A 27,868-nucleotide genomic window follows, 5' to 3' on the forward strand; every position below is an offset into this window, starting at 1 on the left:
GTACATGTTGACTGCAAGCAAGTCATTGATAAGCGACGGTTGTATTAGACACTGTGAGAATGGGTTTAGGCAGAGCCCAATAGCTGAACACAGGAGAAGAGAGAATGGAGCGTTTTAGGGTGTTTTAATATTGTTCCCCAAGCAGACAGGTTTGACATCAAGGAATGTGCAACAGACAGGGTTAGACTGTTCTTGGGGGGGGGGGGGGGGGGGGTGAGGACAGGTGCAGCTGTGGGCAGAAGACACAGGTCTGTGTCGAGAGAGAGCAGGAGCACTCCTTGTGCAGCACGAGATGTCCAGGCAGGGAGGTGCACTGGAGCGGAGGTCCTGGGCACAAGAGAAACAATGTTAGAGCAGGGAATAATCACAAGAGAAGGTCTAGAGCAGGTCTTCAGGCTGAGTCGTCGTACCTAGGTAATTTAGAATAACACCATGGCGAGGTCTGGTCAGAATCTGCCGGTAGATGTAGTGTCTTGCTGATCAGGGGATGAGGTACAGATACATATGAAATAAAATATAGGCCAGGGCTGTACAACTGTAAATAAAGAGCTTGAATAAAATAAAATGGGATATAAACTAAATTAAATATAGCACAATAGAATATAGTACAATATATAAATAAATATAGTACAAAATATATAGATAGAACCTTGTGATTCCGCAGGCTCGCACAGTGACAGAAGGCTCTACTGTCAATACAATGAATCCCCTCTAATAGAGGGGGGTAGAGCAGTCGTCTGGTAATCCGGAGGTTCCCGGTTCGATTCCCGCTCCTCCCTGGGCAGCGTGTCGATGTGTCCCTGAGCAAGACACTTAACCCCTAACTGGCACCTCGCATGGTCGCCTCCGCCGTCGGTGTGTGAATGTGTGAGTGAATGGGTATAATGTGAGGAACAGATTGTAAAGCACTTTGGATAAAAGCTGTTATGCGCCATTTACCGTTTATTTACCATTTAGATTAGAGTTGTAGTGTTGAGTTGATGGACATTGTCCTTGTCAGTCATGCAACTAGAATGTTGGTTGTTTATTTCTATGTTTGGAACAACTTGGTTTCTGACTATTGAGCCTTGACAACAGCATCAGTCGTCCCCTCAGCCGTTGGTACATTATTGTACTTATTATTATTATTATTATTATTATTATTAGAAGTTCACAGTGTGGCTGTTTGTCATTAGTAGTTTCTTCATTGAGTGCGTATCCTTATCATTAGGGCACAACTGTGAGGTTTCTGTCCTTGCGCTCTCACTCGTTCTGTTCCTTTAACCACCCTCGCTATGTTTTCATTCAGTTTCTGTCAATTGGTTCTATCCCCTCGTTCACACGTTTCTCCCCGTTGACGTCATCAGAGACGTCGCTGATTGGTTCTCTCACTTCCCCACGCTTTTCAATCACATTCCCCAGCTGTCACTGCTTTCTCCCCGTTGACGTCATCAGAGACGTCGCTGATTGGTTCTCTCACTTCCCCACGCTTTTCAATCAATCGATCCCTCATTATTTATACCCCGTTTCTCCCCACCCTAAGTTGTTGGATCGTCTTGTTTTGTCGCCTTGATTTGTCTCTGGATATTTTTCCCCGTTGCTGTTGCTGCTGCTTTTTTCTCTGTGCTGTTCTCCAGGAATTCCTAGAAGCCTTCGCTTGGATACCTGCTCCCGTGGCGCGCGCTCGCCTCCACTGTTGATCCAGTTCCAATTACGCATCTCGTCTGGGTGAGTTATCTTTTTGACTGTTCTTGACCTATTCCATTTTTCGTGTGTAAATTTACACTGAAGACTACCACCTTTTTGTCAAACAGTCACTCACCCAGCCATTATCTATTTTTGCTATTTCCTTTATGGAATAATATTTTGGGATCTACCATCTCCCTCTGTGTGCTTGCTCACACCGAAGATATTATTTCACAATTGGACTGTGTGTTTACATGAAGAGATTCACTGTGTGTTTGCTCACACCGAAGATATTATTTCACAATTGGACTGTGTATTTACATGAAGATATTCACTGTGTGTTTACATGAAGATATTCACTGTGTGTTTACATGAAGATATTCACTGGGACTGTGTTTGGATTTAGCTCTCTGTGTTGTTAACACGAAGAGTTTCACTTGGGCTGTTTTTGGAATTGTGCTCTCTGTGTTGTTAACACGAAGAGATTCACTTGGGCTGTGTTTGGAACTGTGCTCACTGTGTTGTTAACACGAAGAATTGTACACCCTGTTCTCCTGCTCGTTTAAGACTGCTCTGTCACTGACTCGTTCCCTCTCTCCCTCTCTCGGTCTCGCAACAACATCTGAGAACCCACCGAGAGGATTCTGCAGAGCGGTTCAGAAGTCAACACCTGCTTCCCAAGACAACCCTCACGGGAGAAGCTGCAGAGCAGCAGAACTTTGCCCCTTGATCATTGTACCTGTCTTGTTTGACTTGCTTTCCCTGTTTCTCTTATTCCTAGTACCAAATAAACAAGCCCTCGTATTTGGCAACTCTGAATCCTACTCTCTTGTGTCGTTGCGTTTGGGGTCGGTGTCAAACCATAACATTACGATCCAACCAACAATATGACGACCCCAGCCGACACAGAGAGGGTCAAAACCGCACTTGCTATTCAAGTCGAGTTGACCAGGGATCACGGTCTCCAATTAGAGCGGGCTGCGGCTGCGGTGCAAGACCTCAGGGACCAGGTCTTGCCTATGCAGGGTTCTATGGCCGCTATGGCGGGACAACAGTCCGAGATTCTCGCTCAGCTTAACTCGCTGGGCGACGCCGTTAACACTTTTCATCTCTCATACCCTTCAGGAACACTCCCCGCAGCCCCAGCAGATCTCGCACCTCGGGAACCCCATCTCTCCGTCCCACGGCTGTTCGACGGTAATCCCGAGGAGTGTGCCACATTCATCATGCAATGTGAGTTGATTTTCCGTCATCAACCAAGCCGTTTTTCTGCTCATGGGTCCCGAGTGGCTTTTATAACCAACCTACTTTCAGGCCATGCTGCCCAGTGGGTCACTTCCTCCTGGGCAATGGAAGCAGATTTTTTGTTCTCCTACCCAGACTTCGTGGCGGAGCTCCGCAGAGTGTTCCACCATCCAGCCCGAGGTCTGGACCCTGGAGCCCGGTTGGGGACCTTCCGACAAGGGAGCGGCAGGGTGACGGACTATGTCATAGAGTTTCGACTGGCGGCGGTGGAGAGTGGATGGAACGAACCTGCTCTTCGCCTAACCTTCATAAGGGGGCTCAGTGACGCAGTCCGGGACCAGCTCGCTACCAGGGAGGTGCCCGACTCCCTCGAGGAGCTGTTTAGCCTTGTCATCCGTATTGACGGACGCCTCCTGGAGAGAAGGCGCGAGAGGACCCGACTGTCACCTCCTGAAGCACCCCGGACTCCTGGACGCCCCGTCCCCAACACTACTGATGGTAACAGGCTTCCCCGTCCGGTGCGCGAAGAGGAACCCATGCAGCTGGGACGCTCTCATCTGAGCCAGGCGGAGCGTCAGGCAAGGCTCAGGTCCGGTCTCTGCCTCTACTGCGGAGGTGCGGGACACCGTATCGCCGACTGCCCTACCCGGCCAAAAGATCGGGCTCACCAAGACCCCGGGAGATCCTGGTGAGCCGTTTTTCCCAGTCCCAGCGCCGCGCACCACCTGACCATCTGATGAGCGTCACCCTGGCCTGGGGGGACCAACGTGCCACGGTGGAGGCCCTCATCGACTCTGGGGCAGACGAGAACTTCCTCGACTTCGAGTTTGCCACCCAAGCCAACATACCTCTTGAGGCCCTTATGAGGCCCTTGGAGATCTTTTCGTTGGACCAACACCGCCTGGCCGACATCTCTCAACGCACCGGCCCAGTCGTGCTGACCATCGCTGGGAACCACGTCGAGAGAATCCAGTTCCTCATTACCCAATCCCCCCTTGTCCCGGTGGTCCTGGGTAGGCCCTGGCTCGCGCTGCACGAGCCCCACATCGCCTGGTCCTCCGGTACCATCAGGGGCTGGAGCTCCTCCTGTCACGCCCGCTGTCTGCAGGCGGCGTCCTGTCCCCCGCCCCGGAGACCGGCTGGTGAGTTGCCCCCGGACCCCTCGTCCATTCCTCCCGAGTACCACGACCTCATGGAGGTATTCAGTAAGACCAGGGCTCAGGCCCTTCCACCTCACCGCCCCTATGACTGCGCCATCGACCTCCGCCAAGGGGCTCCCCTTCCCGGCAGCCGCCTCTACAGTCTGACTGTCCCGGAGAAGAAGGCGATGGATCTCTACATCTCTGAGTCATTGGAAGCAGGACTCATTCGGCCTTCCTCCTCCCCGGTGGCAGCCGGGTTCTTCTTTGTTGGTAAGAAGGATGGGGACCTGCGACCCTGCATCGACTATCGTCAGCTCAACGAGATCACCATCAAGAACAAATACCCCCTACCTCTCATGAGCTCCACCTTCGAGCCACTGACCCAGGCCTCGTTCTTCACCAAGCTGGATCTCCGAAGTGCCTACCATCTTGTCCGTATTCGTGAGGGCGATGAATGGAAGACCGCCTTCAAGACCCCCAGGGGCCACTATGAGTACCTTGTGATGCCGTTCGGCCTCACCAACGCCCCGGCGGTATTCCAGGCACTCATGAACGATGTCCTCCGTGACATGCTGGAGGTGTTCGTGGTGGTGTACCTGGACGACATTCTTATCTTTTCCAGGACCCTCGAGGAACACATCCTGCATGTCCGTCGGGTGCTGGAGCGCCTCCTCCACAATCGGCTCTTCGTCAAGGCGGAGAAGTGCCGTTTCCACTCCAACTCCGTCGAGTACCTGGGCTTCATCGTTGAGAAGGGCTTGACCCGAGCGGATCCTCGCAAGATCCAGGCTGTGGAGGATTGGCCGGAACCCACCACTCGGAAGGAGTTACAGAGTTTCCTCGGGTTCGCCAACTTCTACCGAAGGTTCATCCGGAACTACAGTCAAGTGGCGGAGCCTCTTACCAAGCTGACCTCCCCCGCTCTGCCGTTCGACTGGTCCCCAGCGGCATGCGCTGCGTTCCGCTCCCTCAAGAGAAGGTTCACTTCCGCCCCTATCCTGCTCCACCCTGACCCCAAGAGACAGTTCATCGTGGAGGTGGACGCCTCGGATTCTGGTCTGGGCGCTGTCCTATCCCAACGTTCTCCTTCCGACCAGAAGGTGCATCCTTGCGCCTTCTACTCGCGTCGCTTCCTCCCCGCCGAGAGGAACTACGACACCGGCAATCGGGAGCTACTGGCGGTCGTGGCTGCGCTGGAGGAGTGGCGTCATTGGCTTGAGGGTGCCGAGGAGCCTTTTACCATCTGGACGGACCACAAGAACCTAACGTTCATCCGCGCTTCCAGGCGCCTCAACGGTCGGCAGGCGAGATGGGCCAGTTTCCTCAGCCGGTTCGACTTCTCGCTGACCTTCCGCCCCGGTTCCCGCAACACGAAGGCCGACTCTCTGTCCCGGATGCACTCCAAGGGGGCTCCACCCTCTGAGGTCCCATCTCCCATCATCCCGGAGGCCCGAGTGGTTGGAGCCATCACCTTGGGCATCGAGGGTGTGGTGAGGCGTGCCCTTCGCTTCCAACGTGCTCCAAGCAACGTCCCTAGGAGCCGTCTCTTCGTCCCCGACTCTGTCCGGTCCCAGGTACTGCTGTGGGGCCATACTAGCCGGTTCGCCTGCCACCCAGGCGTCCATCGCACGTTCTCCTTCCTGGCTCGTCGTTTCTGGTGGCCCACCATGCGGAACGACGTCAAGGAGTTCGTATTGGCCTGCGCGGTCTGTGCCCGCAGCAAGGCCTCTCACCAGGCACCCTCCGGGCTCTTGCAGCCCCTTCCCGTTCCAAGCCGTCCGTGGTCACATGTGGCGCTCGACTTCGTCACTGGTCTACCCTCCTCCCAGGGGAACACCTGCCTTCTGACCGTGGTGGATCGATTCAGCAAGGGGGTCCACCTCGTGGCCCTCTCCAAGCTTCCCTCAGCAGCCGAGACGGCGGACCTCCTGACGCACCACGTGTTCCGCCTTCACGGCTTTCCCCAGGACATCGTCTCTGACCGGGGGCCCCAGTTCACCTCCCAGGTATGGCGGGCTTTCTGCAAAGGATTGGGGGCAACGGTCAGTCTCTCCTCTGGCTATCATCCCCAGACAAACGGGCAGACGGAGAGGATGAACCAGAGCGTGGAGTCTGCTCTTCGGTGTGTGGCAGCCGAGAGGCCGGCGTCCTGGAGCCGTTTCCTACCCTGGGTTGAGTACTCCATCAACTCAATGGTCAGTTCCGCCACCGGCCTCTCCCCTTTTGAGGCCTCCCTGGGCTACCAGCCCCCTCTTTTTCCCGCACAGGAGACGGAAGTGGCAGTTCCCTCCGTGCAGGTCCACCTCGACCGCTGCCGTCGAGTTTGGGAGATCACCAGGACCGCGCTGCTCCGAACATCTGAGCGCGCCTGTCGTGGTGCCGACCGGCGCCGGGTTCCCGCGCCGACTTACCGCCCTGGGCAGAGGGTGTGGCTCTCCGCGAAGGACCTCCCGCTACGGTCCTCGGCCAAGAAGCTCAACCCCCGCTTCGTCGGGCCTTTCGAGGTCCTGAAAGTACTCAGTCCGGCGGCCCTGCGCCTGAAGCTTCCTGCATCCATGCACATCCACCCCGTGTTCCATGTCTCCCGGGTTAAGCCCGTCTCCCTCTGTCCCCTTATGCCTCCGGCTCCTGATCCGCCGCCTCCTGTGCTAGTGGATGGTCACCCCCAGTGGCAGGTCCGCCGGTTGATGGGCGTTCGTCGGCGGGGCCGGGGGTTCCAATACCTGGTGGACTGGGAGGGTTACGGCCCTGAGGAGCGTAGCTGGGTCTCCCGGCAGCTCATCGTGGATCCCGGCTTGATCACCGACTTCCATCGGGCCCATCCTGACGAGCCGGGTCGGCCTGGTCGCCGGGTGGCTCCCGTGGAGGGGGGGGTACTGTGAGGTTTCTGTCCTTGCGCTCTCACTCGTTCTGTTCCTTTAACCACCCTCGCTATGTTTTCATTCAGTTTCTGTCAATTGGTTCTATCCCCTCGTTCACACGTTTCTCCCCGTTGACGTCATCAGAGACGTCGCTGATTGGTTCTCTCACTTCCCCACGCTTTTCAATCACATTCCCCAGCTGTCACTGCTTTCTCCCCGTTGACGTCATCAGAGACGTCGCTGATTGGTTCTCTCACTTCCCCACGCTTTTCAATCAATCGATCCCTCATTATTTATACCCCGTTTCTCCCCACCCTAAGTTGTTGGATCGTCTTGTTTTGTCGCCTTGATTTGTCTCTGGATATTTTTCCCCGTTGCTGTTGCTGCTGCTTTTTTCTCTGTGCTGTTCTCCAGGAATTCCTAGAAGCCTTCGCTTGGATACCTGCTCCCGTGGCGCGCGCTCGCCTCCACTGTTGATCCAGTTCCAATTACGCATCTCGTCTGGGTGAGTTATCTTTTTGACTGTTCTTGACCTATTCCATTTTTCGTGTGTAAATTTACACTGCCACCTTTTTGTCAAACAGTCACTCACCCAGCCATTATCTATTTTTGCTATTTCCTTTATGGAATAATATTTTGGGATCTACCATCTCCCTCTGTGTGCTTGCTCACACCGAAGATATTATTTCACAATTGGATTGTGTGTTTACATGAAGAGATTCACTGTGTGTTTGCTCACACCGAAGATATTATTTCACAATTGGACTGTGTATTTACATGAAGATATTCACTGTGTGTTTACATGAAGATATTCACTGTGTGTTTACATGAAGATATTCACTGGGACTGTGTTTGGATTTAGCTCTCTGTGTTGTTAACACGAAGAGTTTCACTTGGGCTGTTTTTGGAATTGTGCTCTCTGTGTTGTTAACACGAAGAGATTCACTTGGGCTGTGTTTGGAACTGTGCTCACTGTGTTGTTAACACGAAGAATTGTACACCCTGTTCTCCTGCTCGTTTAAAACTGCTCTGTCACTGACTCGTTCCCTCTCTCCCTCTCTCGGTCTCGCAACAACATCTGAGAACCCACCGAGAGGATTCTGCAGAGCGGTTCAGAAGTCAACACCTGCTTCCCAAGACAACCCTCACGGGAGAAGCTGCAGAGCAGCAGAACTTTGCCCCTTGATCATTGTACCTGTCTTGTTTGACTTGCTTTCCCTGTTTCTCTTATTCCTAGTACCAAATAAACAAGCCCTCGTATTTGGCAACTCTGAATCCTACTCTCTTGTGTCGTTGCGTTTGGGGTCGGTGTCAAACCATAACAACAACTTTAGATACTTTAACACACTTGGTTAACACAGTGGTCCCTGCCTGTTTCAAGATGTCTACCATCATCCCTGTACCGAAGAAACCCTCCCCAACATGTCTCAACGACTACAGACCGGTGGCACTCACCTCTGTGGCCATGAAATGTTTCGAGAGGCTGGTCAAGGATAACATTTGTGCCTCCCTCCCCAGCGATATGGACCCCATGCAATTTGCATACAGGCCAAACAGGTACACTGATGATGCGGTCTCCCAAGTACTGCACAGCACCCTCTCTCACCTGGACCGCCAGAAGGGGGGCTATGTGAGACTGTTGTTCATTGACTACAGCTCAGCGTTCAACACCATAGTCCCCACCAGACTGGTGGACAAGCTGATCGAGCTGGGTCTGAGCTCCGCTCTGAGCGCCTGGGTACTGGACTTTCTGAGTGAAAGGCCCCAGGCGGTCAGGGTGGGGGGTCAGACCTCCAACACCATCACCCTGAGCATCGGGTCCCCCCAGGGCTGTGTTCTGAGCCCCCTGCTGTACTCACTTTACACACACGACTGTGTGGCCAAGGTCAGCTCCAACTCCATAGTGAAGTTTGCGGACGACACAGTGGTGGTGGGGCTGATCTCTGACAACGACGAGAAGGCCTACCGGGAGGAGGTTGAGGTACTGGAACGCTGGTGCCAGGACAACAGCCTGCTCCTCAACATTGGTAAAACCAAGGAGCTGATCGTGGATTTTAGGAGGAGACAGCAGGAGACACACACACCACTGATGATTAACGGGGCTACCGTGGACAGGGTGAGCAGCTTCAAGTACCTGGGGGTCCACATCTCAGAGGATCTGACATGGACAACACGCATAGACTCAGTCATAAAAAGGCGAAGCAGCGCCTCTACCACCTGAGACAGTTAAGGAAGTTCAGAGTATCTGGGAAGATACTCCAGTCCTTCTACTCCGGAGCTGTAGAGAGCATCTTGACTGGAAACATCACTGCCTGGTATGGAAACAGCACGGCACAGGACAAGAAGGCCCTACAGAGAGTGGTGCGCTCAGCCGAGCGTACCACGGGTATTGCACTACCAACCCTGCAGGTCCTATACAACAAGAGGTGCAAATCCAGAGCCTGCAGGATAATGAAAGACCCTCACCACCCCAACAACAGCCTGTTCAAGCTGCTGCGGTCAGGCAAACGCCTGCGAACACCAGCAACTAGGACAGAGAGACTTCGGCTCAGCTTCTTCCCCCAGGGCAGCCATCAGAGCCTTGAACACTGAACTCTCCACACACAAGCACACATGAGCACACACACAACACACACACTGTACACGCTCACACACTAGCAGCCACTTTAACATGAGCACACACACACTCATGTTGCACACGCTCACACTATGGACACTTTACAGAAGGAAAGATCACTTTAAGAACAGTATAGCTTGAGATCGTAAATAGCTCTGTAAATAACTCATGTACAGATACCGATATGCCTACTTTGTTTACTTGTTTATTGCACTATGTCGCTCTATTGGTTGGACTCTTATATTATTACTTGTATTATGCACATCGTTGCGGGCGAGACCCCCCGCATTTCACTGTATACCTGTATGCCGTGACAAATAAAACTCTTGTATCTTGTATCACTTTATATTTATTGGTAAAGAGATTTGCACTACAACTCATACCTCATTGCACCTTACCCTAAGTTGTACCTCATCCCATTTCTGCATTGTACTGTATATTGTATTGTAAGTCAGTTACTAATTTATTTTTCTACTCTGTATTGTATATTGTATGACACTTTTGTTTTGAACACTTTTGTTTACACTTGTTACATACTTTTGACTTCTATGTTTTACTTTTATCTATTTTATTTTTATCTAGCACACTCTCAGGAGCAGAACAGGAAAAAGCATTTCATATAAAAGTATTCTGTATTTTTGTATGACAACTAATAAAGAAACTTGAACTTGAACTTCAAGTATCTTGTGTTTTATTATAAATGAACATCGGGAGGTCATGGCACATTGTATTGTTATCTGATCACCAGTCTGCCCACCCCGTTATATTACACACGTGACGTTCATCATAATTATTGTTTACATGCTGTAGCGGTCTGCTGGTGTAGTACGATAGAGCGCCACTAGACGGAGCTGTTGCACAGCCTTTAGATCGCTCCTCTCCGACGCTCGGATGCATTTCAAGCTCATCTCACAGAGTGGAGCCTGTTGTGTGTAGGATAATGATTATGATAATAATGTTCTGTACAGGATAATGATTATGATAATAATGTTCTGTACAGGATAATGATTATGATAATAATGTTCTGTACAGGATAATGATTATGATCATAATGTTCTGTACAGGATAATGATTATTTCCCTCCCACCCACCCACCCCCTCCTAATGTACAGTCCCCTCCCCATCATATGTATATACTCTGTCTAGGATCTAGGGGTAACACTAAACAGTACTGTATATTTGAATACCGCTTATGTCACAAATGTATCAGTACTAAATACCTATATGTCCCTATGACATAAATGTCATGTATGTTGTGTATGTCATAAATGTCTATATGAATTGAAAATGGGGGACCCTGGTGGAAACAAGACAAACGTCTTTCTCAGGTCTGCATCCCCTTAACAATTGTATGTATTGAGCCGTACTGTATTGTACCCATTCTGCAATCTGTTAAATAAAGTTTTCATTCATTCATTCATTCATTCATTCATTCATGATAATAATGTTCTGTACAGGATAATGATTATGATAATAATGTTCTGTACAGGATAATGATTATGATAATAATGGTAAAAGTCATGGATTGCTATGGTATCACTTTTGTACTTATTAAATAATACCATAATCTCACTTAAACCATGATCACAATGGTACATCTTTTTTGGTCACATACAGAATGACGACCAAACATATTTTGAATAATGTAATACTTAATGTACTTATTTGTAAATACATAAATATCTCAATATATGACTTATTTGTAATATATACACATTGCACATTTTCATAAATATCTCAATATATTACTTATGGCTATAACATAACATACTAAATGTACCTTAAGCCAAATGATTCCTCCCAATTACAAAATTTCGAGGCTTGCCTGCTTGCCATTAAAAAGTGGATGTCACAAAACGTTCTACTCCTTAACACTTTCAATGCCGGAGCTCGGTGCACGATTTAGTGCTTCCTTGCCACCACCCACTTCAATGATAGAGCTCTCATATTTGCAAACGCATAAACTATGTCTTAAATTATGGCTATGTGTCTAATCTGGCCGTCGCTTATCAATGACTTGTTTGCAGTCAACATTGTCGAAACGGATTGTTTTTTAATCGGTTCATTTCCGTTTTATACCATTTTGAAAAACGCTAGTTTTTTTTAAGTTTCAGGAAAATATAAAGATTCTGTGATAATCGTCATTTATTGGAATATTCTGGAATACACAAAAAACATTGTAATTTTTCGGCCTATTTATGAATCGTTTTCAAATAAACGCTAGATTATCGATAGTATATGTGTACTTATGCACGCTATAGAAGCGAGCTGAAAATCGATTCTCTCATTTCCTGATCAGCACACACACACACACACACACACACACACACACACACACAGGGCACACGTTGATATCTCTGTGAAAAAAGATCTGATTATCCTAAGACTGGTCAAATAGATTCCTTACCTCCGATCAGATGTTCTCCAAAAAGATTATTCCAATTCCTGATCGCCATTCCAAATATCGATCACGTTTATTGATCCCACGCTGTTTTGGGGCTCTGCAATGAATCTGATCCTCTATCTAGGGGTGACTTGCCCGACAAATGAGGAAGCTGGATCCCCCCCCCCCCCATGTGTTTAGTTCAATCCATTCCAAAGGGGTGCAGTACCACAGGGAGACGATAGGGGGTGGTATTTACTATTTTCCCAATGGAGCTCAGAGAGAGTTTGCAGCACTAACGTGAGACTAGATTGATGAAATATGAATTCAAACCGCTAATATAAAAAAAAAACGAGATCTATCGTCGTTGGCAATTACTGGCGCGCCGATACCTTGTCTGGCGCGACAATACCTTGTTTTACTACTTAGTGTTGTTGCTGCCGACTATCGCATATGGCGTCTCAGGCCTTCTGTAGATGACATGTGTCAACAAATGTACATGTCTGTTGAATTTATGCTGTGCCGTTGTTACTGTAAAAATGTAATGATTGTGATGTTGTTATTATTAATGAGACGTTGAGCTGTATGTGTGTGTCATTGGAATTTCCCCAAGGGGATTAATAAAGTAATATCTTATCTTATCTCAATGAACGGTCGACATGAACAAACAGGATATCTCGTCGTTGGCTTTGAAAGTGTTAACGCAGATAAAACTGAGATGTTAGTCGTTGGCCCCCCAAACCACAGAGGCCTGTTTGAGGACATCTCCCTCCACTTTGATACTTGTCATGAATCTCAGAGCTCCACCATAAAAAACCTTGGATATTTTTTTATTCCTCCCTCATTTAATAGCACATATAAAAATAAAACACCAAAATTGCCTTCTTCCATCTTCGTAATATCGCAAAAGTTCGCCCTATTTTAACTCTGGCTGATGCTGAAAGCCTAATTCATGCATTTGTCTCATCACGTCTGGACTACTGTAATGCACTTTTTTCAGGCCTACCTAATTCAAGCATCAAAAATCTTCAACTCGTGCAAAATGCAGCTGCACGGATACTAACTAAAACTAGAAAATGTTATCACATCACATCGGTCTTGTCCTCCCAACACTGGCTTCCTAATCGAGCCAGATCTGACTTTAAAGTGCTACTCCTCACCTCCAACATTTTAAATGGATCTGTCATCAGCTCTATTGTCAATCTTTCAAAAAGTCCTTATGTACCCCAGTTGCTATGGCATGTACTTATTTGTGTTTCATTACATGTATATGTACATGCTTACCAACTGTTTCGGCTGTTTTATTGCAACACTACTATCACCGACATCTAAGAAGGGAGATCCCCCCTTGAACGGCCCTTCTAAGGTTTCTCTCCTCCACATTGCCTGTGGTGCTTTTTTCCTATTGCTAGGTTTTTACTGAGTTTTTCCTTACCTTCTGGGAGTGTTGCATTCATTTATTCATTTTAATTTGGACTTCATGGTGTTTTTGTTTTATTCTTGATTTATTGTGATGTTTCTTCTCGACTTGTCTAAAGAAGACGTGTCCGGCCCATGGGGACATTAACGTGTGTTATCGGGCCTTACAAATACATTTTATTTGATTTAAACCTATGATTAGAACGATGGTCATTCTTACCAATCAATGGATTAAACCCTTACAACAGTGGTTCCCAAACTGTTTCAATCAGGCCCCACTTGGGGAGTTGGAAATATTCTCGAGCCCCACCTAACCTGGTCCCCTTCTAGATGTAGGCTAGAATTACTTTTAGGCTACAAACATGCTATTTCCTCTACTACTAACAAGACCAGATCAACATAACAAGATACAAAGACACAATTATAGTTTTATTTTATTTGAAAATGAACAAAAGCTTGGGAGGAGATTTATTTTCATTCAAATAATAATAATTTGCCTGATAATTTGCCACACTTATTTAGGCTTCTGAATGGGCTCTGTATAAAAAAAGAACACATGACAGTCAGTTCATTTTTGTTGACATTGGCGTTTATCAGTTTTAGTAGGATAAATTAATATTATACTTTCTTCACGCCCCACCTGCAGTACCTCGTGCCCCACACGTTGGGAACCACTGGCCTACGGTAAGAAGGATTTAAAAACGTTGGTTCGAAGTGTTATTTCCCCAAAACACACACAGTGCAGCTCAAATCTACCAAAGCAAATCTGGTCAAAGAGACACAAAAAAAACACAGATAGGAAAAGTGAGAATCTTTTTCATTTTATTGATAAATTATCATTTTTAAAAAGACCCAAAAGCCATCTTCTTCTTCCAACTCGCGCTACAGTTTTCCATGTCATGAATTTGAACTATGTACAAAGAGTTATTATTTTCTGCTTCATCATCATCACATTCAGAACAAGGTTAGAGGTTCGAACTGTGCCCATTGGCCAAGAGACAGAATGGCAAGTTAGCCTGTAGCGATGCTAGCTAGCACAGAGTTCACTGGAGGTTAGAAACAGGGCAATACGCAAAGGTAGAGGTGGGGTTACATTCTAATGCAGAGAGCTAAGGGTGGAACCGGGAACATTTTAAGCTTTGGCTAACTCTCCGAAACAGGAAAAATAATAGCAGTTCAACATGCAAGCATGATTTTCCATGTTTGTAGATCTCGTGTTCCACCGTTGAGAAGGCCACTGAAACCGTGGGATAGCAAATACAAGGAGGTCAGGGTGCTTAAGCTTCAGGGCAACTATAACAAAAAATATTATTGCTCTATTGAACAGAAACGCAGCATGGTACAAAAGACAGTTGAATACCTGGATAGACACAAGCTCCCTCTGATCTAGAGTTCCTCTGGACTAACACTGGGCAGCGACATTAGTTGGCACGCACAGGTTTTTAAGGACGATTTCATTATTCTTTTTTCTTCGATCATTTCAGAGTTAAAAATCATACAGTACTACTATGTTGTCAGTGTACACAGGCAGGTCAAAGGTTACAGTCCAGCTTTCTGTAGCTGGAGGGTAAAACTAGCAGCAAAATAACACTGAGTTGCATAAAATCGCAGGGCAATGGGAGAATTGCTCGCAGGAGTTTGTCTCGTTTTGGTCTGGTCGGTAACAAAACGCTGTACGCAAAATAGGTACCATCATATCAAGTCAGGCTGTCGACAAAATCCAACCGTCTAGCAGGACTATTGATCTGATATCATCATTAGAATAAAGTTGATTTCATGGCATTCATTTTCAGTATCGCATAAAGTAAAATCACATTTCAGGATCTATCGAATCGATTCATTGTCACACAAGTCTCGAATTCTCGATATTTTTTTGCAGAAAACCCAGGAGGGCTGGATCGGTGTCCCGGCGGACCGGAGGCAGACCGACCCGACTTCGGGGGTTTGTTCAGCGAATCAAAACTCCCCGACATGTTACAGATAGGAACACAACAACAACAACACAACAACGTACTCCCAGCGGCCGCGCGGGGCGCTCACTCACATCTCCTCAAGACGTCGCTATCCGACCATTCGGCAAAGTCCCGCTTCGCTGAACGCTCCCCCGTTCTAAACCCCAACACGACGAAGAAACTAAAAGTGGGGGAGGGCAGGCAGGGGTTGTCATTTCAGCCATGCCGGGCCGTGGCGAGGCGAGGCGTGCCGGCCCTACGGGAAGCTGTTCTCTGGGTAGCTGACTTTGATGGCGCCCCAGTAGCAGGCGCGTATCAGGCAGACGAGCCCCAACAGGTAGGCGAAGGCCCAGGCCACGTAGGTGGCGTGGTAGCGCCTGGCGAAGGCCCGTGTGCCCACCTGGTGGAGAGAAGGGCAGAGTCACATGGTCAGTATCAAACACCTGGTGGAGAGAAGGGCAGAGTCACATGGTCAGTATCAAACACCTGGTGGAGAGAAGGGCAGAGTCACATGGTCAGTATCAAACACCTGGTGGAGAGAAGGGCAGCGTGAGTCACATGGTCAGTATCAAACACCTGGTGGAGAGAAGGGCAGAGTCACATGGTCAGTATCAAACACCTGGTGGAGAGAAGGGCAGCGTGAGTCACATGGTCAGTATCAAACACCTGGTGGAGAGAAGGGCAGCGTGAGTCACATGGTCAGTATCAAACACCTGGTGGAGAGAAGGGCAGCGAGAGTCACATGGTCAGTATCAAACACCTGGTGGAGAGAAGGGCAGAGTCACATGGTCAGTATCAAACACCTGGTGGAGAGAAGGGCAGAGTCACATGGTCAGTATCAAACACCTGGTGGAGAGAAGAGCAGCGTGAGTCACATGGTCAGTATCAAACACCTGGTGGAGAGAAGGGCAGCGTGAGTCATATGGTCAGTATCAAACACCTGGTGGAGAGAAGGGCAGAGTCACATGGTCAGTATCAAACACCTGGTGGAGAGAAGGGCAGAGTCACATGGTCAGTATCAAACACCTGGTGGAGAGAAGGGCAGAGTCACATGGTCAGTATCAAACAAAGAACAACATTTTGATTTGATTAAAAAAAAGAAAAAAACGTACAACTGCGTTTTGAGTTTTCAGAGGAACAATGTTTTCAAACTTTATTATCTAAAGATGGTAAGTTAGAGTGTTGTGTTCATTCATAGTTAAAGACAGTAGAGGTTGAGTCCTTTATTATCTAAAGATGGTAAGTTAGAGTGTTGTGTTCACTCATAGTTAAAGACAGTAGAGGTTGAGTACTTTATTATCTAAAGATGGTAAGTTAGAGTGTTGTGTTCATTCATAGTTAAAGACAGTAGAGGTTGAGTACTTTATTATCTAAAGATGGTGAGTTAGGGTGTGTTCACATCTGAAAGTCCAGGGATAGTCCGGACTTTCTGGTGGACCAAATGTGAAAATGATACATTGTTTGATTTTGGTCTGCGTTCACACTACCCTGTTTGGTGCGGATCTAATTTGTAAACAAAGGACATGCCTGTCACATCTATTGGACTATAGCACTCACAAACGTAATCAGTTGCCGGCAGCGTAATGAGAGAGATACTATTATGAGCACGGCGCTAGTCGACTAGAGAGAGAGAGAGAGAGAGAGAGAGAGAGAGAGAGAGAGAGAGAGAGAGAGAGAGAGAGAGAGAGAGAGAGAGAGAGAGAGAGAGAGAGAGAGAGAGAGAGAGAGAGAGAGAGAGAGAGAGAGAGAGAGAGAGAGAGAGAGAGAGAGAGAGAGAGACCTTTCCTTCCTGCGTAAGCTGTCAAGCTGCATAGAAGCAGCTCGAGATGCGTTGTTGTTACAGAGCTGGTCCACGCTGCTATTATGAAATGACCCAAAAAGTATGTAAGCTTTTTTTTTCTTTATCTGAGAGAATGTCCGCGAATGTCCTTCTCACGCAGGAGAAAGTTGGCGTGTGTGTTCGTCGTGACACACACAAACACAACGACTGCAAAAAGTCGAGTCCCATGGATATTATTGCATGAGATAATTCATACATATTATGAAAAGCCAATCTGTTGTTTAGAATTTGGATGGGGGGTCCGCGCGCGGCGCGAGTCTAGAGTAGAGAGAGAGAGAGGAAGAGAGAGACTGCGAGTCTAGAGAGGAGAGAGAGAGAGAGAGGGAGGAAGAGAGAGACTGTCCGCGTGCGGCGCCAGTCTAGAGAGGAGTAGGCTACTTTGCTTCCTGGATTAGGTACTATAGTTCAATTGAAACGAACCAAGTCCCAACTTTTCAAGAGGACCATGGTTCGGTTGTTTGGTCCTCATTATAGTTTGTGTAACTGAGGGGTACAATTCCCTGACTGTATTAAATAAGTATGGTATCATTAAACCACTACTGTCTTATGTACATTACTACTGGCCATACAGTACACAGGTATATGAGATGAACACCTCCACAATGACACGGTTCCACACAATCTTGGTTAGAATAATATTTATTAGCAGCAATAATAGTAGATTACAATACTTCAATTAGAGTCGCGCTTATAAGGCGAAGAATGTGCGTAAGTAAATCAAGAGCGTAAGTACATTATAATATTACGCAGGAACATCCCTTTGAAGTCGCCGCTGATGGCCACCTTGTCTTGGCGGAAACGTAGCAACACGCCTAGTAGAGAGGGGCCGAGTGTTGGGCCGGGCAAGAGTTCTTTATTCAGATTTTGTGATCCGATCTGGTAGCTGCAGTTAAACACAATACGATCCTTGCCGTTGTGGTGGACTTTGTGGTGCGGCACGTACCATGATTCGGTCGTCTGATCGGCCTCTTTAATGTCAATTTTCTTTATGTGTCCCGCTGTGATTAGCTTGTCAATCTCAGCGCGGTACACAGTAGCTTGAGCGGGGTCTCTGGCTAGGCGCCGCTCTGTGTTCGATAGATACCGCTCCGTCGCTTCTTTTGGGGCGTGGAAGGTAGGCATACCCTCTCGCCTCAGGAGTGGAGTTGCGTATCTCATCACTCCGTTGACTTTGACTCTCTTTGTCCCCCGCTCGAGGAGGGCTATGGCATAAATGTCTTCCTTGGAACGAATGTGTTTCTTTTCGTTCTTAAAGGGTATTGTCTCTAGTGTCCATAGCCTCTCGACGTGCTGTAGGAGGGTGGTGTCTTCTTCTGTCACTCTGGAGTGGAGGCAGCTAGTGGCTGCTGTTCGGTTGGGAGACCTAGCGAGGGGGCCTTGTAGTGTCCATCCTAAGCGAGTCTCGACTGCTGCTGGACAGCCTCTGGGCCCAGTGTGGACCCGGTCCATTGGGATGATGAGGTGTGCATGGTCGGATCCTATCAGCAGGGTCGGGGTGGCACCGTCTATGAGCGGTATAGGTAGTTGACGCAGGTGCACATATTTATCCATCAGCTTGGCGATGGGGTAGGTGTACTGCGACAGGCCTATGTCTTGGCTGGTGAAAGCGTTAGCGATCCTATACCGTCTCTCTGGCTGCCCGCTTGCTGCGATAGTGAAGGAGACGTTCTCGCCCTTGATCGTCTTCAGGTCTCTTCTTATTGTCCGAATCGTCATTGTTTCTTCGCTCCCCTGCAGCCCCAGCTGGGCCGCAGCGGACGCGAGGAGAAGGGTCTTCTCTGACCCGTCGTCAAGGACGGCGTAGGTGTCCATGACCTTGTCTTCGTAACTCAATGTTACGCGGACCACCTTCAAGAGCACCCGGGCGCCCCCGCTGCTGGCGGGGTCAATGTACATAACACTTGCCTTTGTGCTGCTTGAGGGTGCAGGCTTTCTTCTGTTACTGTCATGTAAAACGTCCAGGTGGGCTCCGTCACACCGACTACACCTCTTCTTTAAGCGGCACTCGGCTGCCATGTGACTGCGCGCACATCGGTAACAGCGTCGGTTGGACTTTATCCATTGACTCACCTCGTCGGCGGTCATCTTCTTGAACGTGTCACAGTGTGACAGCCAGTGTTCCTTTTCGCAGTACGGGCATACAATCTTCCACTTCTCTTTCATCAAGGGGGTACTGTGGTTCTTGCTGCTCAGTACTGATTCGGCTTGGTGCATGACGGTCACCAGCCTGCGGCCATCGTTTGCTCTCCTAGGTCCCTCTCTGGAGCTTGGCGTGCTCCGCACGAACGTATCCAACCGTAGGCTGTTGACTTCTCTCGCCAGGAAGTCGGCTAGGTCTAGGAGGGATGGCTCGGGACCGTTAGGATCACGGTGGTCTCTTTGCCGCCTGAAGCGCTCTTGTCGGGCGGGCGGGAGCTTCTCTAATATCCTCTCAACATTAGAGTTCGCGTACAGTTCGTGCATACCCTTTTCCTTTTGTGCCCCCAGCATCCCTACCAGGGATTGTACCTTGATGGACAGGTCATCTAATGAGCGATTGTCTGTGGCTGGGGGTAGGCGGTCAATATTCCTTATCTCTTGTATTACGTAGTCCCATATGCGTCCATAACATTGGTCGAGGGCTGCTAGAGCCGCTGTGTATGGGGTAGTAGAGGTAGAATATGCCAGCGCTATATTGTGCGCTCTGGGCACCTTCAGGTGCTTGAGTAGGATAGCATACTTGTACGGTTCATCTGTGACATCGGACATCATTGTCTCTAGGCACATTCGTAACTCTGTGTACTGTGCTCTGTTCTCGTGTGTGAAGTCCGGGAACGTCGGTGTGCCAAGGTACGATGCCATGGATGGCTGGCACATCGGTGAGCGTTGGAGGAGAGGCCTCCTAGGCGAGTCTCCTCTTACATGTCGTGGTGGGCTGGTACCTGTCGGGTACCACGGCCCATGTACCCAGGTGCTGTTCCTCGGGGCTGGTCGTGCGTCAAGCTCACCCGTGAATTGAGTCGGGGGTCTGTAGCGCAGAGCCGCGGGGGTAAAGTCTGGGCTGTACTGGACCTCCTGGTCCTGTGGAGTACGATGCTGCTGTTGGGCTTGACCTTCCTCCTCTCCCTCTTCTTCTTCCTCTGCCAGGTCATCTAGATCCTGTAATCGTCTATTTAGCCTCTCCGCGGCATAGGCCGGTTCTTCCCTGTTGCTGGGTCTCGCCTGGACCGGTCGGGGAAGGGGTTCGGAGAGGGGTATAGGCTCTCTCTGTTGGCCGGGCTCAGGGTCGCTTGATCGGGTAGGGGGGGGTGCCCTAGACCCTTGTCTTGACGAGGCCCTGGAGCTCCGTGCGGAAGGAGTGGGGGTTACCCTGGCAATCAGTTGCTCCATTATCTGTGCTTGTAGTCTGTCGCGCTTGGCTTCGCGCTTGATGTGAGCGAGGTCGCGCTCTGCTTCGCGTTGGGCTTGGGCTTCGTCGCGCTGTGCATTGGCGGCTCCGCGCTGTGCATTGGCGACGGCGCGCTGGGCTTCGGCGCGGTCTCTTTCCATATTCTCTTCCGTCTGGAGGCGTCTAGTCTCTAGGCGTATTCGGTCTTCATCACTCCGTTGCTGCGCCTGGAAGCGCTCTCGCTCGATCCCAGAGTGTTCGCGTTCACTAAGGGCTTGCGCTTGGAGTTTCGCGTGGAAGCGTTCTTGTTCCATGGAAGAATGTTCGCGCTCGCTAAGCGTCTGTGCTTGGAGCCGATCGCGTTCGGTTGAGGCTGCCAGGGTGGCGATAAAAGCCTGCGCCAGCATCTTGTCCGCCTCGCTGGGGGAAGACGCTGATGTAGGTGATCGGCTTCTGGTAGTACTCGTTGGAGATCCGTTCTCCGGTCGCGTACCGAGGAGGTCAGTCTCCTGGGTGCGCGTCTCTTCTGGTGGTGGGTCGGGTTCCGTCCCGGGAGGGCTTTCTTTATCCTGGAGCTCTCCGGGGACTACCTCGTTGACGTTGGCGGGGGGTAAAGTCATGTCTAGTCCCTCCTGGTCCCCCCCGTGAGCTTGGTCAGTTACGTTAGAACCCACTAGGGTCTCTACTGTCGGGGTCGCCTGTTCGGTAGGGTTTGGCATACTTTTACTATCCGCTTTTTCCGCGTTTAACGTCTGTAGAAAGCTAGGTAGTATACTGGCAGCGTAGTCCTCTAGGTAATGAGGTGGTTGCCGTCTGCACTGCGGGCGATCTATTTTAGGAGAACCTTTTGTGGAGTGTTCATCATTGGCCATGTCAATATTAATATTATTAATATTACACTAGTTACCATCCGGCTCGAAGGTCCAATTGTAACTGAGGGGTACAATTCCCTGACTGTATTAAATAAGTATGGTATCATTAAACCACTACTGTCTTATGTACATTACTACTGGCCATACAGTACACAGGTATATGAGATGAACACCTCCACAATGACACGGTTCCACACAATCTTGGTTAGAATAATATTTATTAGCAGCAATAATAGTAGATTACAATACTTCAATTAGAGTCGCGCTTATAAGGCGAAGAATGTGCGTAAGTAAATCAAGAGCGTAAGTCCATTATAATATTACGCAGGAGATAATGAATACCACCTGTATCTTAGGAACTATATCTATGGTACACTAGTAAGGCAGCGGGAGATAATAGTAGGGTCCCTCCGGTTGTAGGCCAGCAAGGGGAGAGGATTTGTCGGTAACGAAAGTCTGGGTCAACGAAGAATAGGGAGACTCCAAGTACAGGAGACAGTGCAATAATCTCTTGATCCGCAGACGAATAACAGCTATTCTCCGGTATGCAGCTCCGCATTGAAGAAAGCTAGCCAGCCTCGGGCGTCCTAGAGGCGGGCTCGACGTTGCTCCTCACAGGGTAAATCCCACACAATTGTGGGTGTAGACGATTCTCCGCTCCATCAGTTACAGGACCAAAGCAAATATAATCCAGCCGAAAAGGGCTATGCAGTCGTCGGGTAGGTTATCCAGTGTACATGTCCACACGGTCCTCGTCTAGGGCTCCTCGGGTGAAGGCGCCAGGGTAAGCTGCCCAGCCTGGATAAGCCCACTAGCTGGTACGAGGAAGCGTTGGTGATGCTGGTCACTGTAGAACGGTAGCCGCACGATACACTATACATAAATAGACTATTACTGAATTAATAGAATAGGTCGAACTCGACGGTACAGCGCTAAACTCTGATACTTCAGCTATCAATTCGCACGCGGTCTCAATGCTCTATTTGGGGCCAAACGGGCCCTACTTCACCGCACGTTGTATCGTGGGTGAGGCTTCACTTGGGTAACTCGAACTACTTCTGTATTCACCTGCGCCATATTTATACGTTAGGCGAACAAACTAGTACCAGCCTTATTCCTGTCTCATATTCTTGCGCAGAGCCGTTCATGTCCAGGCATGTCTTTGGCGGTGACTTTGAACTAGACCTTGGGGGTATGGCAGTGGCGCCTAAGGGACCGCTGTCCAATAGGAGAACGAAATATTATGGTCTGTACTAGGTTAAAGGGATATTCCGTGTATATGTACAAAGAATACACAAGGGATATCAGACGATATACAAATCCTATGCAATATATATCAATCAATAAATATATATATTCGGTTTAATCTGATCCTTCGTAACAGTTTGGTTTGCGTTCACACCTGTACAAACCAAACGGACTATCGATCTAAAGGGACCATGGTCCACTTAAAGTGGACCAAACAGGGTAGGTGTGAACGCGCCCTTAGAGTGTTGTGTTCATTCATAGTTAAAGACAGTAGAGGTTGAGTACTTTATTATCTAAAGATGGTGAGTTAGAGTGTTGTGTTCATTCATAGTAAAGACAGTAGAGGTTGAGTACTTTATTATCTAAAGATGGTGAGTTAGAGTGTTGTGTTCATTCATAGTAAAGACAGTAGAGGTTGAGTACTTTATTATCTAAAGATGGTAAGTTAGAGTGTTGTGTTCATTCATAGTTAAAGACAGTAGAGGTTGAGTACTTTATTATCTAAAGATGGTAAGTTAGAGTGTTGTGTTCATTCATAGTTAAAGACAGTAGAGGTTGAGTACTTTATTATCTAAAGATGGTGAGTTAGTGTGTTGTGTTCATTCATAGTTAAAGACAGTAGAGGTTGAGTACTTTATTATCTAAAGATGGTAAGTTAGAGTGCTGTGTTCATTCATAGTTAAAGACAGTAGAGGTTGAGTACTTTATTATCTAAAGATGGTAAGTTAGTGTGTTGTGTTCATTCATTGTTAAAGACAGTAGAGGTTGAGTACTTTATTATCTAAAGATGGTAAGTTAGAGTGTTGTGTTCATTCATAGTTAAAGACAGTAGAGGTTGAGTACTTTATTATCTAAAGATGGTAAGTTAGAGTGTTGTGTTCATTCATAGTTAAAGACAGTAGAGCACAGGTCGGCAATACCGAAATTGGCCCGCCAGCAATAATATCTGGCCCCTCAGACTATTTTCAAAAGAATAAAAAAAATCTTTTTTATATTACGACCAACTAGGCTAGGCTATATGTTAGCTATAATGTCCAAATAGAGAAACTACCACCACCTAAAGAATGCTTGTTATACTTTGTTTTATCCATTTTGAGACTAGAGTGAATAACAGGTAGGCAGCGAGGTGCAATGTAGCGCTTGCTCAACATGAAAAAAGTCGGTGGACAGCGCCTGGTGCTGAAATAACTAACAAGCAGTGTGGTGTGAAATTAAAACACCAGTTCAGTAAGTCATTCAAACTTTATCTTTACTTATATATGACTGACGGCACCACACATGTGAACAGTAACAATGCAATTAAACTGAAGTCAAATCAGAGCAAAAGAAGCTGAATCTGCTTCAAAAAGATGCGCTACATTAGGTATATAAGGAATTACAACAAGACATTTATTAACTAAATAAAAAATACAATTAGGCTTTTAAACCTCTAAAGCCGGACGCAACACTAGACATGTTTTGTAAAACATTAAATATCTTTGGATTTGTTTGTGATAAAGACTTGCTTTATTGTATCGGAATCGATTGTCATCTAAACGTTTTGTGCATCTCTCAGAGAATGCGCGGATGTAAAGCATAGAATCTTGAAATATCTAGATTGGTTGTTGTTGAATTCTAAATTGTGATCAAGTTTGCCACTAGAGGTGCCGGTAACTATTAGCCATGTGGCAGCTGCGTGCAGGTAACTATTAGCTGCTTACAGGTAACTATTAGCTGGATACAGGTAACTATTAGCTGCATACAGGTAACTATTAGCTGCATACAGGTAACTATTAGCTGCATACAGGTAACTATTAGCTGCATACAGGTAACTATTAGCTGCATACAGGTAACCATTAGCTGCATACAGGTAACCATTAGCTGCATACAGGTAACCATTAGCTGCATACAGGTAACTATTAGCTGCATACAGGTAACTATTAGCTGCATGCAGGTAACTATTAGCTGCATGCAGGTAACTATTAGCTGCATACAGGTAACTATTAGCTGCATACAGGTAACTATTAGCTGCATGCAGGTAACTATTAGCTGCATACAGGTAACTATTAGCTGCATACAGGTAACTATTAGCTGCATGCAGGTAACTATTAGCTGCATACAGGTAACTATTAGCTGCATACAGGTAACTATTAGCTGCATACAGGTAACTATTAGCTGCATACTGGTAACTATTAGCTGCATACAGGTAACTATTAGCTGCATGCAGGTAACTATTAGCTGCATACAGGTAACTATTAGCTGCGTGCAGGTAACTATTAGCTGCTTACAGGTAACTATTAGCTGCATGCAGGTAACTATTAGCTGCGTGCAGGTAACTATTAGCTGCTTACAGGTAACTATTAGCTGCATACAGGTAACTATTAGCTGCATGCAGGTAACTATTAGCTGCTTACAGGTAACTATTAGCTGCATACAGGTAACTATTAGCTGCATACAGGTAACCATTAGCTGCATACAGGTAACTATTAGCTGCATGCAGGTAACTATTAGCTGCTTACAGGTAACTATTAGCTGCATACAGGTAACTATTAGCTGCATACAGGTAACCATTAGCTGCATACAGGTAACCATTAGCTGCATACAGGTAACTATTAGCTGCATACAGGTAACTATTAGCTGCTTACAGGTAACTATTAGCTGCTTACAGGTAACTATTAGCTGCATACAGGTAACTATTATCTGCATACAGGTAACTATTAGCTGCATACAGGTAACTATTAGCTGCATACAGGTAACCATTAGCTGCATACAGGTAACTATTAGCAGCATACAGGTAACTATTAGCTGCATACAGGTAACTATTAGCTGCATACAGGTAACTATTAGCTGCATACAGGTAACTATTAGCTGCATACAGGTAACTATTAGCAGCATACAGGTAACTATTAGCTGCATACAGGTAACTATTAGCAGCATACAGGTAACTATTAGCTGCATACAGGTAACTATTAGCTAAACAAGACGAAAGTCTTTCTCTGGTCTGCCTCCCCTTAACAATTGTGTGTATTGAGCCGTACTGTGTTGTACCCATTCTGCAATCTGTTAATAACATTTTCATTCAATCAATCACATGCGCGGTGAGTGATTGAATGAAAATTGTATTGCAGAATGGGTACAACACTCCCGGTCACCTTGAATGAATCAATTATACCCACCCTGATCCCACTAAATCGCTTATGAAGCGATTATGATTATATAATGTGATTAGATGAAATAGTTGAAGTCTTAATATCATTTTAATACACTGAAAAGGCTAAACAATATGGTGTTCTATGAAGCTCCATAAACAAGAATGTGGAAATGTGAAGCAGGCGGCACGCTAGCCTGCTGAACGCAGGTCCCATGCCAACCCACCAGCGGTTTACTAAACACGTCTAAACCTTGTAATTGCAGGACTTTGCTTTAAAACAGGAAATCGCTAGACCTTTACTTGAAATAAAGCAAATAATGGTGTGTGTTTGTTTTAAATAGTGTGGATTAACAGATGGGTGGGGTTTGCCACATGTCTCAGTGGTGATCGTTTTTAATTGATGATTGTAGACTTATTTCAATTAGGTGGATTCATTAACTCTTTCTCTGCCACGCTGGGAACAGGATATGGCTATGTGCTGCCACGCATTAAACCAATGGAGTCGCTCACCTTGTTTGCAGGGCTATAACTATATATATATATTATAGCTATGGATGCAATACTATGGCCCATTTGGCATCGAGTATCTATCGTTCAAGATGTGAAAAAGAAAAAAAATTTCCATCCATACATTCCCGTTTTATACCGTGGTGAATATAAGTAAGTTTTAGAGCGGTTTAGGGTAATTCCTGGAAGGCTAGTAATAGCCCGCAATGTATATTATACTTAATCCATTGGCATTTCGTCCCTACAATAAAAAATTCAAATGCATATGATCGGTATTATGTTCCATCATGAATGCATGAAAGGGGGGGGGGGGGGTTGTTTCTGATTAATTGATTGTCAATAACGGCATTCGTTAGTACAACAGCATACGCTGATGGCTATGAAAACAATGGACAATCAAGCTGAAATTGACGCTAAATTGCTCTTACCTGTGGCCGGTGAGATTCCAAAAAGAATATTCCAATTATTTGATTGCCATCTGGTAGATCATATGTCCATTTGGCCCACGACATAACCCACCACAGCATAATGACCAGCAACACCAACTGAGTCACGTGACTAAGTTGCCCCCTACCTGCGCTAAAAGAGTATACTGGAGCTCTATGGAGAAACCATGACACTCCCCTGACTAAAAGTATAATGGAGCTCTATGGAGAAACCATGACACTCCCCTGACTAACAGTATAATGGAGCTCTATGGAGAAACCATGGCACTCCCCTGACTAACAGTATAATGGAGCTCTATGGAGAAACCATGGCACTCCCCTGACTAACAGTATAATGGAGCTCTATGGAGAAACCATGGCACTCCCGACTAACAGTATAATGGAGCTCTATGGAGAAACCATGACACTCCCCTGACTAACAGTATAATGGAGCTCTATGGAGAAACCATGACACTCCCCTGACTAAAAGTATAATGGAGCTCTATGGAGAAACCATGACACTCCCCTGACTAAAAGTATAATGGAGCTCTATGGAGAAACCATGACACTCCCCTGACTAACAGTATACTGGAGCTCTATGGAGAAACCATGACACTTCCCTGACTAAAAGTATAATGGAGCTCTGTGGAGAAACCCTGACACTCCCCTGACTAAAAGTATAATGGAGCTCTATGGAGAAACCATGACACTCCCCTGACTAAAAGTATAATGGAGCTCTATGGAGAAACCATGTCACTCCCCTGACTAAAAGTACAATGGAGCTCTATGGAGAAACCATGACACTCCCCTGACTAAAAGTATAATGGAGCTCTATGGAGAAACCATGACACTCCTGACTAAAAGTATAATGGAGCTCTATGGAGAAACCATGACACTCCCCTGACTAAAAGAATAATGGAGCTCTATGGAGAAACCATGTCACTCCCCTGACTAAAAGTACAATGGAGCTCTATGGAGAAACCATGACACTCCCCTGACTAAAAGTATAATGGAGCTCTATGGAGAAACCCTGACACTCCCCTGACTAAAAGTATAATGGAGCTCTATGGAGAAACCATGACACTCCCCTGACTAACAGTATAACGGAGCTCTATGGAGAAACCATGGCACTCCCCTGACTAAAAGTATAATGGAGCTCTATGGAGAAACCATGACACTCCCCTGACAAAAAGTA

The 27,868-nt window shown here is 47.2% G+C and overlaps 1 protein-coding gene across 1 annotated transcript in view; it reads right to left on the minus strand.

Moving 5' to 3' along the window:
* Positions 1-14,217: 14,217 nt before the first annotated feature.
* Positions 14,218-27,868, minus strand: part of pip4p2 (phosphatidylinositol-4,5-bisphosphate 4-phosphatase 2) — a gene marked incomplete at its 5' end in the record, with an annotated part of 112,508 nt that continues 98,857 nt past the window's right edge. Inside the window, one exon of the mRNA XM_084312063.1 lies at positions 14,218-15,684. Within this exon, the coding sequence (XP_084168189.1) occupies positions 15,541-15,684 (144 nt within the window). The 3' untranslated portion in view covers positions 14,218-15,540. The remainder of the gene's footprint in view (positions 15,685-27,868) is intronic.

Source organism: Notolepis coatsorum (assembly GCF_963971535.1).
Source record: "Notolepis coatsorum genome assembly, chromosome: 4".
In the NCBI taxonomy this organism is placed as follows: domain Eukaryota; kingdom Metazoa; phylum Chordata; class Actinopteri; order Aulopiformes; family Paralepididae; genus Notolepis; species Notolepis coatsorum.